This window comes from Cucurbita moschata, unplaced genomic scaffold (genome assembly GCF_002738365.1).
Source record: "Cucurbita moschata cultivar Rifu unplaced genomic scaffold, Cmos_1.0 Cmo_Scf00007, whole genome shotgun sequence".
Classification (NCBI taxonomy): domain Eukaryota; kingdom Viridiplantae; phylum Streptophyta; class Magnoliopsida; order Cucurbitales; family Cucurbitaceae; genus Cucurbita; species Cucurbita moschata.
Window position 1 is genome coordinate 3,621,545 of NW_019268523.1, and position 19,757 is coordinate 3,641,301.

At 35.3% G+C, this 19,757-nt stretch overlaps 5 protein-coding genes across 9 annotated transcripts in view; 3 read left to right on the top strand and 2 right to left on the bottom strand.

The window, feature by feature from the left end:
* The window catches only part of LOC111445362 (histone acetyltransferase of the MYST family 2-like), a 5,796-nt gene extending 768 nt beyond the window's left edge, over positions 1-5,028 (top strand). The window contains exons 2-9 of one of the 2 annotated variants that reach the window (XM_023083698.1): positions 302-390; positions 552-611; positions 937-1,146; positions 1,952-2,020; positions 2,377-2,538; positions 3,952-4,045; positions 4,276-4,418; positions 4,637-5,028. In XM_023083698.1, coding sequence (XP_022939466.1) covers positions 302-390; positions 552-611; positions 937-1,146; positions 1,952-2,020; positions 2,377-2,538; positions 3,952-4,045; positions 4,276-4,418; positions 4,637-4,840 — 1,031 coding nt within the window. In that variant the 3' untranslated portion in view covers positions 4,841-5,028. The other variant, XM_023083699.1, reaches the window with a different exon arrangement.
* Positions 5,029-5,972: 944 nt separating this feature from the next.
* Positions 5,973-6,641, bottom strand: LOC111445151. Its single transcript, XM_023083388.1, has one exon. It carries the CDS (start codon positions 6,639-6,641, stop codon positions 5,973-5,975), a length of 669 nt encoding a protein of 222 aa, XP_022939156.1.
* Positions 6,642-10,455: 3,814 nt separating this feature from the next.
* Positions 10,456-15,101, bottom strand: LOC111445575 (vacuolar protein sorting-associated protein 9A-like). Of its 4 annotated transcripts, none has more exons than XM_023084047.1 (6): positions 14,861-15,101; positions 13,751-13,898; positions 13,127-13,297; positions 12,124-12,303; positions 11,041-11,819; positions 10,456-10,887 (listed from the first exon to the last, which is right to left on the bottom strand). In XM_023084047.1, exons 1-6 carry the CDS (start codon positions 14,950-14,952, stop codon positions 10,884-10,886), a joined length of 1,374 nt encoding a protein of 457 aa, XP_022939815.1. In that variant the 5' UTR covers positions 14,953-15,101; the 3' UTR covers positions 10,456-10,883. The 4 variants fall into 4 exon arrangements, with proteins under 4 accessions (XP_022939815.1, XP_022939812.1, XP_022939814.1 ...); XM_023084044.1 differs by having other exon boundaries at positions 10,456-10,900; XM_023084046.1 differs by having other exon boundaries at positions 10,996-11,819.
* Positions 15,102-15,349: 248 nt separating this feature from the next.
* LOC111445578 lies at positions 15,350-16,021 on the top strand. Its single transcript, XM_023084049.1, has 2 exons — positions 15,350-15,661; positions 15,809-16,021. Exons 1-2 carry the CDS (start codon positions 15,402-15,404, stop codon positions 15,963-15,965), a joined length of 417 nt encoding a protein of 138 aa, XP_022939817.1. The 5' UTR covers positions 15,350-15,401; the 3' UTR covers positions 15,966-16,021.
* A 1,890-nt stretch (positions 16,022-17,911) lies between these two features.
* Positions 17,912-18,991, top strand: LOC111445576 (non-specific lipid-transfer protein-like protein At5g64080). Its single transcript, XM_023084048.1, has 2 exons — positions 17,912-18,412; positions 18,513-18,991. The coding sequence occupies exons 1-2, from the start codon at positions 18,070-18,072 to the stop codon at positions 18,851-18,853; spliced, it is 684 nt and encodes a 227-aa protein (XP_022939816.1). The 5' UTR covers positions 17,912-18,069; the 3' UTR covers positions 18,854-18,991.
* Positions 18,992-19,757: the final 766 nt, after the last annotated feature.

A 19,757-nucleotide genomic window follows, 5' to 3' on the forward strand; every position in this document is an offset into this window, starting at 1 on the left:
GTTTTTTTTTTTTTTTTTTTTTTTGGTCCCTAAATTTGTTTGATGTGCTGTTTAGGTTTCTTTTAGGGGGGTGAATTAGGGCTTATTCGAATTTGGTCAATTTGTGGAGTATGACCTTTGGATTGAGTGAGACAAGTAGCTCTTGCAGCAATGGGATTTTACTTTTTCGTTCATGTAACGGTTGATTGATAAATCACATGGGTGCTATTTTCTGTTAACCCTAGTGTTCGTTGATTAGTTGATTAGTCTCTTCTATGTGGAGTTTGGAGTTTTCTTTCTCCTTATCTGGATTTTGTGACAGTCAATAGGAGACTTGATGAGTGGGTGAAGCTTGACCAACTTGATCTTGATTCAGTTGAGACGGTTGTTGATGAGAAAGTGGAGGACAAGGTAATTTTTTTTTCCTTCCACCTTCATTTTTTAAAATTCAATCAGTCCACTTCTGAAGCATGGAAATATTTAAGGTTATCCTGGGGCACGAGTTGGTCCTATTGGAAGCCATGTTTTACTTGTAAGTATTCAATATGATGGTCTTATTCCTGCACTTGAAGGTAACAGGATTGAAGATGACCCGACACCAGAAGCGGAAGATTGACGAAACCCATGTTGAGGTATGCATTCTTTAAGGATGCACATAGTCCTTTTTTCGAGAACCTTTATATAATGGCATAAACAAATAATTGATTAGTTGTCCTTTATAAAATACAATACTACACGGGTGTTTGCCAGCAGTAGGTAAAAGAATTCCTTTTAAAATGTACCAGGTGTAAGGGCAAGCGTGAAACTCTCTTGTTAATAGGAGGTAATTCTGTCAGATAGTGCATTAAAAAAGGTTGATATTTTCCATTTAGATGTTGTGATATCAATTTGGAGTGTCTAAACAAAATTCCCTGCCCTCATTATGAAATGTGTTCTTATCTATTTTCAATTTTATAGGGCCATGAGGAACTCGATGCTGCCAGCTTGAGGGAGCATGAAGAATTTACAAAAGTGAAAAATATTGCAACAATTGAACTTGGAAGATATGAGATTGAGACATGGTATTTCTCCCCCTTTCCGCCAGAGTACAATGACACCACAAAGCTTTATTTTTGTGAGTTTTGTCTCAATTTCATGAAGCGCAAAGAACAGCTACAGAGACATATGGTGAGATATGCTCCATCCTGTCTTTTGTTGTTTATGAACGAGATTTTAGGCCATAGTGTCTGTAAATAGATTTTTGAACTTTTGTTTGGGAGCATAAAATCGAGCTGGTGCTGTTTGCTGCTCAGTTTTGGGAATATGAATTTTCTTTTAATCTTCATGGAGTTGTGTTCAAGATACATCTTTTTGTAGTTTCATGTTTGGACCTTATTTTGGTATAATGTCCGACTGGCTGGGTGCATTTATTTGCTCAGTTATGCTATAGTGAAATAGTGGATGTTAAAAGAGTCGTTGAACATATATTACTATTGGTCTTACTTCCTTCTTGATGGCTGCATCTTCCCTATATTAATGTATGAAATGTTGCCTATGTTTGAACATCTCAGCGAATGATTTTACCCATGCCCAGTTATAGATGCTAGCATTATGATAGATTGATTGTTGTTGTGCGATATCCAGATTTTAGGATTACATATATTCGTTTTATGGGAAAAAGATTATCCAACATTTTTTTTTCATGTTAAGCCAACAACATATGCATATCTTTATTGTTTCAGCTATCAACTTATATATGGTGATTCATAATAAGGTTTTTGGACCTACTTTGAGGGCATCCGAAAATCATAATAAGGTTTTTGGAAAAGAAATAAGATGTATTTTCTTCTTATAATGGCCCAATTGGGATCATTGAATAAAGTTGAATGCACTTTCTTGAATTAGTTGAATTTACACGTTTCATTATCATTAGTCCTTTGTACTTGCCAAGTAAAAACAAACCGTCTTAAGTTATGTGCTTTTGTCCATGTAGAGGAAGTGTGATCTGAAGCATCCACCTGGTGATGAAATATATCGATGTGGCACTTTGTCAATGTTTGAGGTATGCTGTTGATTAGGCTTTCAATCTTTTGGCTTGTTAATGCTGCAGTTGTACATCACGTTATTTTATTATCTCATTTATCGTCAAAATTCCTTTTTTTCTTTTAATTTTTGGACTAAAAATAGTTGCCACAGTGGGAATTTCTACTGTATTCTAACATTTCAAGCAAGATTGATATCTCTACTCACGTTGTGTGAAACTCTGTTTTAAATTATTATTAAATTGATACTTTCATTCTCTTTTACCCGGTCACAAACAGTAATACACTTGAAGCTATAGAACAAGGATTGTATTATTGTTGATCAGAAATTCCTCATATAATTTATTTTCTGCTGATTTTTTTTTCTTTGAAACAGGTCGACGGAAAGAAGAACAAGGTTTATGGGCAGAATCTCTGTTACTTAGCAAAGTTATTTCTGGACCACAAGACCCTCTACTATGATGTAGACCTTTTTCTGTTTTATGTCCTGTGTGAGTGTGATGATCGAGGGTGTCACATGGTTGGATATTTTTCAAAGGTAATTTTGGTTCAATATAACTACTGTTGTTGTTGGAAGAAAACACTATCGTTTGCCAAAAGAAGATTGATAGAGACTTAAGCCTCTTGAATGAATATGAAAAGACGTGTAATCATGAAGAATTTTGGACAGGGAGATCCATCTAAGAGCGAGAGAAATTATAAAATGTACGAATCAAGGGAAGAACTTTGTCCTAGGGTTGAATTGTTGCCTCCCTCTTATTTATGGCCCCCCTGGGAGGGAATCCAAAGAGCAAGTCCTTCTAGAAGCCTATCCTTGAGAACTTTCGAAGTGTTGCCTACGTGGAAAAGGTCTTTTATCTAATGGGGAAACTTACTCCCATTTAGGAAGTGGTGAGTGGGAGTTCCCAGTTATTATATGTCCCTTTTTAGAATTCTAGTCTCTGTGAGTATGAATCTCAAGAGGGTCATGAGGAATTTCTTGTGGGAAGGATCTGAGGAGAGGAGAGGCTACACTAGGTTAAGTGAGTGGTGGTTGTGAAACCTGATGAGATGGGTGGATTAGGTATGAGGAGTTGCAATTATGTAACGGGACTTTCTTGGTGAATATTTGGATTGTGACAAGCATGTACAGTTTGGTGAATATTTGGATTGAGAGAAACAACAAGAGAGGTGGAGAGATCGGGTGAGGACGTTTGGGAGTTAGCTAGGTTTAATGACTCCTCGTGGACTTCGGTCTCTAGACTCTTCTATAATTATGATATTGGTATTGTTGTTTTGGATTGGAGTCTTGTGTAATTAGGGTCAGACTTACCTTTTCGGGTTTTTTTATTTTGTATGCCCTCATATTCTTTTGCCTTCTGGTTGGTCTGAGTATCGTCTGCCAAGTACAGAAATCCACTCTCTAGCTTCAAAATCAAGTTTGGTCCATTCTTTAGCAGTTCTGATCTGTTTGGCTATTGGGGATATATATGGGGAATTTGGAGCTAAGTGCCTCGTTGTAGACCCATTGTATCTTTCCAAAGCAAGTCTTTCCATTCCTCACCTTCAAGGTATAAGCAACAGAAAGGACGGTCTTGTCTTTTTTCAGTTTTGGTTGAGTTTGCAAGGTATAATATTATGTAGTAGGGTTACATGACCATACTTTTTTAAAATGGAAAAGGCGACAGAAGTAATTTTTGTTTAAAATCAATTTATCTACTATGCAATATATCTGATCCTTGCTTTAGTAGTTTTTTCCCCCTTTGGAGGGCTTGTGAGGGTTTAGCGCCAACACTGAGAAGTATAAAATGGAGTGAAAACTTGTGTCATGCGGATAATGAAATGTAAGATGGATTTACAAAAAATTGCTTTAGAACTTATAAGCTCGAAACAAGTTCATAACTTCTCATACCTTTCAAGTGTTTGAAATCGAACTGGATTGTTTTTTTTACTATTATCTGTCGGTGTGCAGGAAAAGCATTCAGAGGAATCCTATAATCTGGCATGCATTCTCACTCTTCCTCCTTATCAAAGGAAGGGTTATGGCAAGTTCTTAATAGCTTTTTGTAAGTTCACGTGCATTAAACTGACTATTTTTTGGGCTAATTTTATCTGCTTCTAGCAAGCTTGATGAGCTCTCTTCTCTAGCATTGAAAAGGACCAGTAGTTTTTTGTTTGCGTGATTTACTTAAGTTTAATTTGTTATTTTAGTTCAACAGTTCACCCTTTGCTTTTTCTGTTGTCTCACCTTTGTTTTTAACGGAGGTTTTGATCTTTTATGAAACTGAGGGATCAGCTTATGAACTCTCCAAGAAGGAAGGTAAAGTTGGGACTCCTGAAAGACCTCTTTCTGACCTTGGATTGGTGAGCTACAGAGGGTACTGGACCAGAGTTCTTTTAGACATCTTGAAAAAGCACAAGGCCAATATCTCTATCAAGGTTTGCATTTCTGTCACTTATTGAAGTTCAGGGTTTGTAGTCTTATGTGGATTCTATTGCTTGATGTCTTTGATGAAATTTAAAATATTCCACTGAAGTTGTGTTATTCCTCAAAATTTATTTTAATTGCTATTGAAGCAACAAATAATTTTAGAATGTACTACGAGTCATAAGATTCGTACCTAAGACTTGGCGCATTGGTCATCCCTTTATGACAGGAGCTAAGTGACATGACAGCTATCAAAGCCGAAGATATTTTGAACACACTTCAGAGCCTGGAGTTGATTCAATACAGGAAAGGACAGCATGTTATATGTGCCGACCCCAAGGTGCTGGATCGTCATCTCAAAGCTGCTGGTCGTGGGGGCCTAGAGGTCGATGTTAGCAAATTGATCTGGACTCCATACAGAGAACAGGGTTGACTCATTATTAAATTTGACGGTAACCTAACTCTGTATGTACAATAATAGTGTAGAATTTTAGTATAAAGCATTAGCGTTGCCATTTCTATCTGATGAATGTAACCTTGGACAACCAAATACTATATACATTGAAATGTCAAATGGTATATAAATAGTCTTGTACATTACTAGTTGCTGACTGTTTCTTGGAGAATTCAGCTTTATTCATATCAATGTGTGATCCTTGACATTCACATTTTTTGTACTGGAAGTTTTGAAACTTGAATCAGGTGCTACTTGGAAAGGTTATAAGATTAAAGATATCATTGTGTTTCCATTAACAAATAAAATGTAGTTGGGTATGACCATTTTTAGTTGTTTATAGTTCAGGGCTCTCGAAATAATCCTAGACCGTGAACGGTACGATTAAGTTGGTGATAATCTTTCAGCAGTACATGAACTCTTTTTTAAATTAATGTTTTTCACATACATTAATTTGCTTAGACGTCAACTATTTGTTTTTATGATTTGATTGAGATTTGAAATTTAGACAGGAAATAACATCTTCATGTCCAGTAGCTCCCATGCTAGACGTGGCAAGTAGACAAGAAAGCTAAACAGCAGGAGCCCAAAGGAAAAGATGATCTTGCTTTTCCATGTCTTCATCCTCAAAAGAAAGAACCCTTTTTTGTGAAAGCAGGAAACGGAGCCCTTTCTGATTAAACTTTCTTGGGGAAAAGAAGCAGATTTCACTGCAGAAGACTGTCTGGTAAAAGTTCTGCTACCCATTTCAAGTACATTACAATTGCAGGCGAGTTGTTCTAAGCTGTTCTGTCTCAATTTTTGTTTAAAATTATGAATAATCCAAATTGATTAACTTGTGCCTACTGTTGCATTTAGAACATGTTCGTCAATTTCTTCAGATCTGATGCAAATGTGTTGTTTGTTTGTTTCCGATGCAAGAATTTGCAGGAAGATACGAATTAACACACAAAATTGGAACTTGAAGAAAAATATATATTAACAATGAGCTACAATCACAGTCTTTAGCTCCTGTGATTGAGACAACCAAAACTAGAACGAAGAACAAGAGAACAGATCATTTACAGAACTCTCCGTTGAATCTATGATCGCCCATATCCAAGTTTTCGCTTCAAACACTCGTAATCTGAAGCCGATGCTTTGGTAGATGGGTTTGTTGAATCTGTAAGCTCTGTAATACAATGCCACCTGACCTCCTCTTCCAAAGATTCTCCATTTCCCCTCTTTCTTCTCCTGCCTTCTGCACTCGCCGGATCACCGGCAACGGCGGATCCAAATCCACAACGCTAAAGAAATCACAATTCCCGTTTTCAGAAACACATTTCTTACCCGAAATTGCAGCATTTAAGGCCGGTCTTCTTCTGCTCCCACAACAGTTGACACCCGCCGTAGATATCGATGCGGCGGCAACGGTAGACCTGGTGATGCTGGTTCCGGTGGTGGAGGGGGAAACCAAGAGATTTTTGCTGGAGAAAAATTTCTTCAGCTTGAAGTAACCTACATTGGCGTTGCTGCCATTTTTATTGCTGAGAACGGCGTTCTTGGTTGAAATCAAAATCCTGTGAGAAATCGGAAGACCTGCAACTCTGTTATTCCGCTTAACTTGACCCATACATCCGATTCTCGGCGATAAAGGGTCGCCGGAAAAGGACTCTGTACGAGCTCCATCGCATCTGGGCGGCCGGCCGTCTTTGATCGCCGGCTTAGAACAGAGCATCGGCAAGAACATGTTTTTCTGGCGAAATTTTTGTGGGTTGAAGCGATTGTATCTATCCCCCATTTCTAATTTCTGATTTCTTCACAACAAAGGGGGGGAAAACAACGTACTGTAAGAGAAGACAGAGCTTGGTCCTTGATGTAAAACAATGGCTTCCAAGAGCTCCTCAGGCTCTGGTTTTCAGTAAACAGAGAGAGAGAGAGAGGGAGAGAGAAGGGTTTATTGGGAAGTTAATAAAAATGGTCAAATGAGAACCAAAATCTTGGCGGTGTAATCAAAACGAGCTAAAAATGAGTGGAACTTTGTCAAATATGAACAACGTTGATCGAGTCTTGGCTTTTGCTCATTCCTTTCTCTTTTGGGAAGTAGTTAAAATATTCTACATGTAAATGTCCGGCTCTGAAATTTATATAATCTTTTGAGGGTTATATGATCAAATGTACACAGCGATAATCATGGCTTTAGCTCGATTATTACCATATGTCCAAATGGCATGATTAAAAGTCATCTTAAACTTTATTTTAACCCTTAAAAGTTTGCTAAACTAATTAGCCAAAGAATGTCATTTGTCACCGTCACACTTTTTTTTGTAGCCGCAGCAAGCTAGTAATTGTACAACACTTATTCTAACCCAGCGAACAAGCTAGCTGTGTCAAAATCGAATTTTGCAGACAATTTTAGTGTATGATCAAGCCTCGAGCTACGTTTTGAGAGAAAAGGTTCTTAAAAACGTGGGCGAAGAAATCATTGAAAACATGTAAACAATAGAGATTACAATAACTTCAACCTAAAAGCAAGTAAAAGGGTTTGACATGTTAAGAGCATGTGAGATTCTCAGCCAAGATTGAAGATGATCAAGTTATTTCAATATCGTGCTTATGACGTTGGTCTCCATCACTAATATGTATTTGTGACATGAGGGTCAAAGATTAGCAACAAAAAGGTAGGATAAGTCCAAAGAAGGGATTGGAATTGGGATGATTGATTGGTGGTGTGTGGAAATTAGAATAAGTTTTGAGGCAAAGTGAAGGAAGCATCTTTAATAATGAACGAGTGGCCCTCTCTCATTCCCTTTCTTCATCTTTTTATCTTTTACACAATCAATTCAAAGCAATTCAATTCAATTCAATTCACTTTGATTCATGCCAACTTCACACGCTATGCCCATTGCTTTGCTAAAATCATGTGCCTTTGTCTCCTTCACTTCACATCTCACACCCAAACCAATCCCTCTTCTACTCTTTTTCCGACCTTACTTCACTTTCAAATTTCGTGTATCGAGTATCACCCTTGTATTATAAAATTATTTTAATCGTGGGTCATTTGTTGGATTCTCATAAAACGAGTATTTATCTAAATTCTAACATGTAACGATGTCAGTAGTAGTGTTATACGTCGCCTAATATCTAGCTTTATGATAAGTGTGTATCGTGTGTTTTTAACACAATCCTATATAATCTCAAATGTCTCAAATGTTATCTTGGGTTTCCCCAAAATGCCTCGTACTAATGGAGATATTATTCCTCACTTATAAACCCATGATCTTCCACTAAATTAACCAATGTGGGACTCACACCCAATAATTCTCAACATAAAGTTCGTTATAGCGTTGAAAACAAATGTCTGACAACTTAACACATAAATTTTTAAAAAAAATTATCCGATTTTGGATCACTGGCACATATTTTTAGGTCTCAAATTATATTCCATACCGTAATTAATACCTACTAAATCATTAGTTAACAATACGTTTAAAAGATTTAAAATTAATAAATAAATAAATAAATTATTTTGATGGAGACCTATATTTGAAACTGGTCAAATGGATGGGAGAAAATTAATTAAGTATAATAATAATTATTATTATTATTTCTATCATAACTATTTGACTTAGTCCCATTACTGACACGAATTTCATAGATTATTATAAAACATTTCAATTAAATTATGCATAAACTTATTTAATTATACAAATAAATTGTCTTATATTAAGCCCACTTGTTAATATATTTACATTTTATTTTATTTTGACCCAATGTTTTAAAGATTTTTTTAATGCTTGTAAAAAATATAATGGAAAAATGTCGTACACAAACATTTTATTAATAAATATTATCATTATTTAAATAGTATGCTTACATATCCAAATATGTTAATAAATTAATAATCTAAATTATTATTTTTTATTTTGTAAAAAGACCTAATTGATAATTTTAATAGATGAAAATAAAATTAATAATTTAAAAGAACAATTACGAAATTAAAATAACTTAAATTTTTTTGCTTTATTAATTGAATTTTCTAAAATATTTATTTAAAAGGTGACTATTAATTCGAATATGTATATGCACATATTTATTAGCTGGCCTGTTTGTCAGAAGTGGGCCCTCCGTCCTATATCCAGTAGCCACGTATACAGAATCCATACAGGTGGATGGTTCAGATTAATCACCGATCAACGGTAGGGTTGCTTGCCACATCAAGGGGAAGAGCATATGTAGGTCACGTGTAACGCACGCGCATTTGATATTCCAAACTAATTGTTTGCCTTTTATTTTTTTAAAATTTAATTATTATTTATAAGAAAATATTTATTATTTACTTTTTTTTTTCTTTGACCATTTGTCAATACATCTTGAAACAATCTATTAGTTTTTCATTTCTATAAAATAAATAAATAATAATAAAAATAAAAGAAAAAGGGTCCTTGTCTTCGTATTTGGTTCTTGAACTTAGGTCTCTCCATATTTAATTTTTTTTAAAAAAAAATCAATTCATTATTAGATAGAATTTTAAGTCGGAACTCCGAATGAATTTTGTGTCTAATAAATTTAGAATTACAAAAAAATAGGGAGACGTATATAAAGATAACGCCAAAGCGAGACAAATCAGACTTCCATATTTGAAAAGACAGAAGGAAAATAGGAAGGCACATGGATGAAGATTGACCAATCAAGCACCCATTTTGTGCACTTCAATTATTAATGTTTTTGGTCCCAAAAATAATATTTTAAAAATGTAATAAAGTTTCAATAATAATAAATATAATAGGTTAAAGGATAAGGCTAAATTATTAAAAACGTCTCTAAATTTTATAATCTATCTAAAAAAAATACATCTAAACTTTTAATAATACCTTAAAATTATTAAGAAAATCTCAAAAATACTTTTACCAATAGTTTTGGATCGAAACTTTTTAGTGATTTATTTTAAAAATAATCTTAAACTTCCCTGAAGTTTAAAACTGGTTAAGAAGTTTAAAAATAACCTAACCAGTAGAAATATATTTGAATATTACTCATAACAAAAAAGTTCAAAAAAAAATTTGGGCAAAATTATCTAGGAAAAGGATATTTTTGAATTTTTTTTAAAAAAAAATTAAAAATATGTTTGAAGTAAATAAAAAATGTATTTTAAAAGCTTTAAAAAAAAAATTAAGAATATTAATAAACTTTTTGAAAAATTAAGAGTACTTTTTTGAACCTTTTTATTGAAAATTTTTAAAATTTAGAGGTATTTTTTAGACAAACTACAAAGTTAAGGATATTTTCATTAATTTAGTCTAATAGCAACGGGCATGTCTCCCAAACCTGCACGTGTTATGGGCAATAGTCCTAGTTGTAAAGCACTAAGATAGAGATAGAGTTGTGTTGTTTTGGTAGCCTAAGCTGTAAATTTGAGAAACTTAGGTTGACTAAGAGATACATGAATATAATAATTAAGAATAAGGCAATGAAATACATACATTAATTGTGCTTCTTGATTATGAACGTGTTAGGTGTGAGTTTTAATCTTTGACCTTCCCACTACTCTTATGGTTTGAATATAACAAAAGTAAACAGAGGTCACAATCAAAGGGAATGAGAGGGGCTCCGTCTAAGAAACCACCACCTATTTACAATCAAATTTAATTGCATTTCCACACCTAACTAATCAGCAACCCCTGTTTTCATAATCTCACCACCGTCACACTAACCATTACACTCTCCTAACCTTAATTTTCTCAAAAACAAAGAAGAAACCAAATAGTTATCAAGCGAGATCATAAGAGATCATAAGAATCGAACGTGTATTGATATAAAATTCTAAGTCTTTTCGATCTATAAATTTATCAATGAAATTGCTACCATGTGACAAGTGGAGGGAAAATAGAGAGACATACTTGTGGAAACAAGCCAGGAACAAATTGTCAGTCCGGTCGCCATTAGTTTGTCTTCGTGGGGGAGGCTCTGATTTCCTATCCACCGACAGGTACCAACATTAAGCTAAATTATTGTTGCTTTTCATTGCCATACTCCTCGTCATCTACCTAAGATCAGATCCTACACATGAGATTTGCTCATTGCTGATGGACATAAAATTGAGGAACCAAAACAAGATATAGCCAGACTGAAACAATTTGATTGATTCGCCTCACAGAAGTTGTTGGGGAGATGCTAGGATTGGGGCGTCTCGTCGTTACCTTGTCTCGTCGTTTTCTTCTCCCAACAGTGAGGTTCCATCTGAGCCATCAATTATCCTATGTGGCTCTCCGGCTGACTCATCATTTGATGTCACATCTCTAACATCTTCAAATTCTTTAAGAGACTCGTGGTGAGGTTGGGAGTGCATTTCAGAATTTGACAAAGATGCAGATGCAGTTGTGAGATTCAGTCCTTTAGAAAGGGAAACGTACTTGAAAACAAGTTGTTTGTATTGACTCAGAAGCTCTTCTACGTCATTAAATGTAAGATCCCCAGCTTGGGCAAACAAATATGGATAATCTCGGAAGGCCTGCCTCCCTCCTGTGTGATCATTTAAAAGAATAGCTGCTCCCTTATTCTCCAAATCTGAGAGGGATGGAACTTCCATTACTGTTGACTGATCCTTGGCATGTGATGCCTCAGTTCTGGGCTTTGCTACAGTGAACTTAGGTCTAACTGCAGGGCCAACACCAGCATTTGAAGCTTGAGAACTGGTTTCTACAGGTTCTGAATAACGGACAACCCCTTCATCCAAGTTACTTTTGTTAGAAAGGGCTTGAACATCACTAGAGAGCCCAGATAGGAGTGCTCGAGCAGATTCCATGTTTTTTCCAAACTCAGTTTCTTCCATTGAGAGGGCATTTGCATCAATGTTTGAGATAAAGGACTCGGCAGAGAGTATATTTGTGAAAAAATATGCTGCTTCCCCAGTTAATCGGGATTGTCCCCTGTATCGTTGTATATACAATAAATTTGAGTGCAGTTGTGGAGGGTTTGCCTACAAGAAATTGTGCATGAAAAACACATTTATGACACATGGTGCGAAAAATTTGTACATTTTATACTACAATAGCTATGCTTTAATATATGAAACAAACAATTATGTGGAGTGTTCACCACCAACTTTCCAGAGTAATGCTAAATAGAGAGGCCTGGAGTTTGTTGGTGATGTTCTATAAGGAAACACCATGCTATCAAATGCTGACATGTAAGAATACATGCAATAGCGCGGAAAGTGCTTCATAAGTAATGACATCATTGGATGTGAAAAACTGACGTTAAGCAATCATATTACACATCACCTTTATGATAACATAAATGAGGACGGGAAGGAATTCATCAGCCCCCGGAGGATTCTCATTTGAAGCAATAGAAGCATTAAGTAGCAGGTTACTGATGACCTTACAACAACTGAGAAGACACACAAGCTTGTCTCTTGGTGCTTTGTGCATGTTAATCTTCAGGAGTTCTTTCTGAGCAAGCTGTCAAAAAAAAACATTAACATGTAGGTGAAACTTGTATTAATGATCTGTAAAGATTCAGATTGTGGAAAATTCCACATAATAAAATGTGAGGTAAGACCTAATTCAAGAAAATAAAAATGTTCCAGATAGAAAAAACAAGATGTGTTGAAAACAAACATTGAATTAAATAAATTCTTTAATCAGAATTGAGAGTAAGAACCAGCCCGAGGGGAAGAAACTTCGTTCATATTTCCATAACAAGTACGCCTCCAAAAGTTATGTGTTTCATTGTCTTTTCCCTACCACTTATGGAAAACAAAAAAATTTAACTATAGAGAATCGTCCAGAACATAGGGGGATTCCATAATCATTCAAAGTGAATATACATTACATTTTAATGCTTGTTTTGTGTCCTCAACTTATTTTCTTTCTATAGATAGGCATCAGCTGATCTGAGAATTGGTTGTCTAGCAATTCCATCTACACTTTGGCATTACCAAGAATAGGAAAGCAACAAAGCTTTAGAAAGATTATTTGTGAGACATTTTTAATATATACTTGAATGTCCGAATAAAAAAATGCATACGTTTCATAGATGATAAGCTAAGGGAGAGATGATATTCTTCAGATTTCAGTTAAATTTGCTGGACAAAGTATCAATTAACTTCCTGATTTAAACTCATGAGAAATTCTTAAAAATGCTGCCAAAATGTATCAGAAGAACTAACTTCGAAAGTATGATTTTTGCCCAAACAAATGATCATCAGGATCTAAAGTTTAAGAGAGGAGATGATTACTGCAAAAATTACATGAAGATCACTTGACTTTGACCTTTACTCACCAACCATGATGTTTCATTTTGGAAATTTGGTTTGATATCCAAATTTTCTGGCCTAATAAACTGTTGAATCAGTGCCATTTTTTCAGAAAGTTCTTCGTCTCTTTTGACATCATCTGCAAATGAAGCAAATACTCGAGAAAATAACTTTGTCATGACATACTTCTCCAATCCCTGTATTCAATAGACGGGGGTGCATTAGAAAAGAGAATAGAGGTTAAAAATAACAAATATCACTGAAGCAGCAAATAATCTAGATGTAAAGCGTGTGCTATTGCAAATTTACATGATATATGATCCATTCAGGAAGACTCTTCGCAGAGTTTTCTCAAAAAATGTGCACCAAGGTAAAAGAACTTGGTTCTTTTATATCAATAATTATATTAATTACGTTAAATATATGAGGACAGGAACAGTATGTGTCTAACTCATTTTAAAGTAGGCTTGTTTTACTTCTAATTTAACAGTATCAAATGTCCTACACATTATATTTTAAAACTGTAGTCTCTTCGTCCAGATCTTTTACCCACTGAAAATTAATTATTCGGCTCATTCTCATTATTGAGGTGAAAAACAAATCATCACTAATTATAAAGATTTACACATGCTCAAAAGTAGTGAACTTACCTCACCAGCACTTTCCAGTTCTTCTTCCGAGGAACCGGACCAAAGCGGATGAGCTCTGAAAGATCCCTCCATTTTGGTAAAGAATTCTTGGACGGAAGCACTATCCCTTTCAGGGTCAGGAGCATTATTTGAAAATGACACAATAAAGCTGCCAGTATAAAGTGCTCAGTCAAAACTTTAGGCACGTATATATTACTGTTCAAACTCAACACTCTTTCAATATAAGGTAACAAAACAATATCGATCTGAAACTTGACAATCTGAAACACACTCGTAGATATATACACATCTATGCACGTATTCATTATATCGGGCGTAGAATCTTCTCAACCTCCAGTGTATAACAAGTTTGAGATTGAAATTGCCTAAGCTCAAGAGTTCAGAGGACTAGGCAGCCACTTAAGGTATTATACTATCTGAATTAGGTGATATTAAAGGATCTTTAACTAATAACCAATTGTTAATATCCAATGCCTTTACCGTTATGCCGCCCTCTTGAAGTTTGTCTTGTACATAACACTAAATCTAAACTCTGTCACTAGGTACTAACTACAAGTTCTTTTCCATCAGAGACTGGCAAATGTTATTACTACCAGAGTATGCGATCGGAGTTCCCATTAATGAGAGTGATTTTCTCCTTCTAGAAGGAAATGATTAGATTGGTTTTAGTTTTCATGGTCAGGAATTTGAATCTACAAGAACGGACGGCAACTAAAACCAAAAGCTCAAATGAGGAGATTCGTCTCTAGCGACACCTTCATCAAATTAAGTAATTAGAACTAAATGTCAAGATAACATCATCAACCAGAAAGTCACATTAGGCACTGAATTCAGCTTGCACAACTATACTACTTCAGAAGTCGAATTAAATTCTTTCATTGGTAACTACGGGAACTTTTAATTAAAACATGCTAAAAGAAAACAAACAGCCGAATTAGCAAGAAACTCGAGGACCACACAAAGGAGAGAGAAAATGAATAATGAGCAAGCATTGTAATTAACGTGAAAAGAAACCAGATGAAATTTGAAGGAAAGATCACAATAACATTAATTGAAGTCAATTAATATCCTACAGTTTGCACATATCATTGGAATGGAAATCAAATTAACCTTTTAATGGATTTGACGAAATCCGAGGCTGTTGGTCGACGCATGCGCTCAAGAAAGTCGTGTAAACCCAAAAAGACGTCGGCGTTCTCCATTCCGCACGGGACGTCTCAAAATCTTGTGCAAAATTCTCGATCCTTCACTTCTGATCGAAGACCTCTGAGCTCGAAAATGTCCGAGAGCACGACGAACAGTGAATTGATGTAGAATTCTTAGCTCGATGATGATGGCTAAGCAGACACCTCCTCGCCATGACCATGATTAAATTTCTATTAATTATGGTCCTGGGTATTAGAAATAACTGGGCTGGGCTGGGCTGGGCTGGGCTGGGCCGGCCCAATATAATCGCGGTCCATAATATGAGTACTAAAAATGGACCCGGGCTTAGAGCAGCCCAACTCTGTGTGGAAGTGAAAAATAATTGGAATTAAATAATTATAAATACATAAGTTTATTTATGTTATTTTGTCCACTTTAAATTCCCCTGTTCCCTCTTCTCTCTCTTTCACCCATTTTCTCTCTCCAACTTCGCCGGAGAACTACCATGCCGCCGCCGAAGAGGCTATGTATCAAAAGAACCGCCAGCCAGAAGGAGATCCTCTTGGACATCGGAGGCGCCGCCGTGGCAGAACCTCAACAAGTCAAAAATCCAAGCACCGTCTTCGATCACCGCCTTCTCTTCATGCTCTCATCAAGCAACAATCGGAGACATTCCGATGAATTCCCCTGGTCGTCTAACTACCTCCGCGCTTGCTGCCTCTGCCGCCGCTCCCTCGTCGCCGGCCGTGACATTTACATGCACAAGTAAGTAAAGTCCGTTTTCTTTCTTTCATGGAAGTACAGATTCAAGTGATTCCTTTGAATTTTGATCGAAATTCGCCTGGAATCCTTTGAATCGACGTGGTTGATGTGATCGTTGAGTGAAATTGCTGCGATTTTGGGTTGAAACAGGGGAGATAGCGGTTTTTGTAGTGCAGGGTGCCGGGAGCAGCAGATGAATCAGGACGAGGCCAAGGAGAAACGTTCGAGAGTGTCGAAGAAAGGACCGGGACCAACCGCCGTAACGAAAGCCTCCACTATAAATGGGGAGACTGTCGCCGCTACATAGCCGCCGTATATCACTTCAGATTTAACGGCAGCCGCCACCGCTCCAGATTTCTATTAACACGTATTAATATATATTAGATATAATTGAAATATATGGTTTCTATGTAATAGAAGTTTATTGTCTATATTTGAGATTCTTAATAACAAATAATTACATTTAAAAAAATGATTTAATTAATTTAAAAATAAATTATTAATCATTTTAAGAACAATATTCTACTGGCTAAAAATATAGTAGTATTTACCTGTTCAGCGCCAGTGTTTTAGACCAAAAGTTGTATTCAATACAAAATAATTTTAGAATTTTTAAAATTAAGTTAATATATTTATTTATTTATTGGACTAGAGGAAACATAAATAAAAATGGGAGACAAAGGGACAAGTACATGTGTGTACGAGGTTGGGAACCTCCATCAAAATGTTACATTAAAACGTCACAAAATCGAACTCTAAAAATAATGAATTCTTAATAATTAATCCTCAATTTTCCCAAAACAAGGGACCATCATTTCCATTCTCGAAAACTCGTTTTTCTAAGAATTCACTTTATTTGTTATTTGTTATTTGGTGATATAAATATGAAAGGTCGTTAATGCAATTAATTGTACGTCACCCATGAATATTAAATTCATAAAATTAGACCAATTTAATAAGAACTTTATTCATTATATTTGTAATCAGGGCCATTCCATTTTTTTCTTACAAATTATAATAGATATCGGAAATTATAAATTTAATATGTTGTAAATTTAAGATCTCTTAAAAATTGGCTCACTAAACTAATTATATGGATTAAAATAGTAATTTTTAAAATAATGTTTAAAACAAAAATAAGTAATTATTTAAAATACATCATCTCAAATGAATCCCATATATTTTTATGTCCATTTACACGATGATTCCAAAGTAAACATTTCAACTAACTCATTTATTATATTAATTTTGTTAAATTAATATCAATTAGTTAATTAAATAATTAACTATATAAAAAATAAAAGAAAAAAAAAGTATAAAGTATAAAATACAAGGGATGGTTAATTATTATTATTATTATTAATCCAAGTAGCAATAATAAAAATAAAAATAAACAAGTTATTTGCCTCCATCTGTTTCTCCAACGAATATAAACTAAGTTTCATTAAAACTAAATTTAAATAGTTTTTCATTGTACGGGATGAGATATTTATTTTATTATTATTATATATATAATTTTTGGACGTACACTTTTGTTGGAATGATCATGGATTTATAATTAAATAATATTATCTTTATTGGCATGATGCCTTTTTAGGTGATTCTAAAAATAAGGTCATTAAGACTTATTATCCAAAGTGGACAATATCATACCATTGTCTAGAGTCGTGTTCATCTAACATGATATCAGAGTCATGCCCTAAATTTAGTCGTATTAATAGATTGGTAAATCTTCGAATGTTGAACAAAGGACTCCAAAAGAAAAAGGAGTCGAGCCTCGACTTAGGGGAGTCGTACTTTATTTGAGGGAAGGTGTTGAATGATGAAAGTTCCATGTCGACTAATTTAGGGAATGATCATAAGTTTATAATCAAACTATTTCTATTGGTATGAGCCTTTTTGGAGAAGCCCAAAGAAAAACCATGAGAATTTATGCTAAAAGTTGATATGACAATATCATAGGATTGTAGGATTGTGGAGTGGAGTTCATCTGAGAATTATATATTTTTTTAAAATGGATTTTGGATTGGGTCATGGCTTTGTTTCTATTTATAAGGCCCACGCAGAAAGTTTGTCTACAAGCCCATTGAAACAAACATTCTTTAGCAAAATTAGTAATTAAAATTATAGAAAAAATACATTTTATGGTAAAACATTGAATTTGAATCATAGAAACAGTCAAGATATTTACCTGCTGTAACGGCAGTAATCTTGGATCAATCTCAACAAAATTTGAAAATGTGTTCATGTTAACGAACTAAACAAACACCCTAATTTCACTGAACAAGCACTATAAATCACAATAACAATCAACATCTGAAATCAAAAAATAAAAAAAATAAATAAGATCCATTTGAAAATTCATCACTGAAATTCTTTTTGATCCAGCACGGACGGAAAATCTCCAAGCAATGGCAATGTCGATCATTCCGAGTTTGGCTCTGTTCACGATCTGCATTGCAGCGGTTGCGGTTGCGGGTGCGACCTCGCCATCGCCGGCTCCGAGTGCGACGGATTGCTCGGCAGTGGTGTACCAGATGATGCCGTGCGTGGAATACTTCACGATTGGGAGCACGAAATCGAATGCCTCTACGGATTGCTGCAAAGTGGTGAAAGATGTGATGAAATCGAAAGCCGATTGTATGTGCGATGCGTTGAAGCAGAACGGCAGAATGGGGATTCAATTGAATCGAACCAGAGCCCTCGGCCTTCCTGCTACCTGCGGAAGCCCTACTTCCCTTGCCGATTGCACCAGTGCGTTTTGTTCTTGTTTTGAAATGGATCGTAATTTTTTATTTTCTGATTTTGGGGATTTTTTGTTTTTTTTTGTTTTTTTTTTTTTTCTTTTTGGCAGTTGCTGTTTCTCCGGTTATGGCACCTCCTCCAGTTCCGAGTGCTAAAGCGCCGAAGCCAGCGAAAAGAGCGAAAGTGCCATCAGCAGTCCCATGCACCAAACCGCCAAAGCCGGCTCCAAATTCAACATCCCCAACGCATGCTCCAGTTAGCCCACCAAGTCCACCAGCACCACCACAAGAATTGGCGCCAAGCAGAGTCCCAGTGGAGGCTCCAGCACCGTCAGACGACGACATGGGACCGTCTAGTGAGGACTCGTCGGCATCGGCTACATCTTTCACCACTTGCTCTAGCCTAATCGTGCTGCCTCTCGCCCTTCTGGCTTCATTCGGAGCTTTGTGATGCTCCTTTTTAGAAGCCATCTACGCCATTTTTGACCCGGTTTTCATAATTTTTTTTTTTTTTTTTTTCAATTTCCCCTATTGAAGTTAGGAAAATATTTCTTTCCTATTAAAATAATGTAGTTTCAGTGTTTCGATGGAGATATCGAATCAATATAGAGAGTTTTATTTATTTAATTACTATTATTATTTATTTTAATAAAATATGTACAATGCATGGGCGGTACCGGAGGATGTTGGGCCCAAAAGGGGGTGCATGGGCGGTACCGGAGGATGTTGGGCCCAAAAGGGGGTGCATGGGCAGTACCGGAGGATGTTGGGCCCAAAAGGGGGTGCATGGGCAGTACCGGAGGATGTTGGGCCCAAAAGGGGGTGCATGGGCAGTGCCGGAGGATGTTGGGCCCAAATGGAAGTGGTGGATTGTAAGAGGATAACGTAGACATGACCACTTTTATAATCTAAATATTAAATAAAATTTGTATAAAGAGACTGGAAAGGAAAAAATAAAATAAAATCAAACATGTGCTCCCTACATTAATAATAACGTCCATGAAATTAGGTGAATCAAATGACCCACAATCCTCCACGCTGATACATGCAAATATATATACATCTATGTGTATATATATATATATATATATATATATATATATATATATATATTCGCTTTTATTCCACCTAAATTTTTAATTACATTGCATTGAAATTTAAGTTTTAATACACAGTGTAATTAGTAACGTTGAATATAAAATTAAAATTTATGAAAAGAAGTCAAATATTTAGAAGTATATCTAGTCATATATAAATTAATTAATTATATGTATATATATGATTTATTCAAATAATCGACAATGCATACATGCAAATAAATAAATAAATAAAATAAAACTAAAAATCACTTCTAT

Excerpts from the sequence above, each read along its gene's own strand:
- LOC111445578 (XM_023084049.1), top strand. The coding sequence starts at position 15,402 with ATGCCGCCGCCGAAGAGGCTATGTATCAAAAGAACCGCCAGCCAGAAG. Across the intron at positions 15,662-15,808 it reads CGTGACATTTACATGCACAA|GGGAGATAGCGGTTTTTGTA; the intron begins GTAAGTAAAGTC and ends GGGTTGAAACAG.
- LOC111445151 (XM_023083388.1), bottom strand. The coding sequence starts at position 6,641 with ATGGGGGATAGATACAATCGCTTCAACCCACAAAAATTTCGCCAGAAA.
- LOC111445576 (XM_023084048.1), top strand. The coding sequence starts at position 18,070 with ATGGCAATGTCGATCATTCCGAGTTTGGCTCTGTTCACGATCTGCATT. Across the intron at positions 18,413-18,512 it reads TTCCCTTGCCGATTGCACCA|TTGCTGTTTCTCCGGTTATG; the intron begins GTGCGTTTTGTT and ends TCTTTTTGGCAG.
- LOC111445575 (XM_023084044.1), bottom strand. The coding sequence starts at position 14,952 with ATGGAGAACGCCGACGTCTTTTTGGGTTTACACGACTTTCTTGAGCGC. Across the intron at positions 13,899-14,860 it reads TTCGTCAAATCCATTAAAAG|CTTTATTGTGTCATTTTCAA; the intron begins GTTAATTTGATT and ends TTATACTGGCAG. Across the intron at positions 12,304-13,126 it reads AAAATGAAACATCATGGTTG|CTTGCTCAGAAAGAACTCCT; the intron begins GTGAGTAAAGGT and ends TTTTTTTGACAG.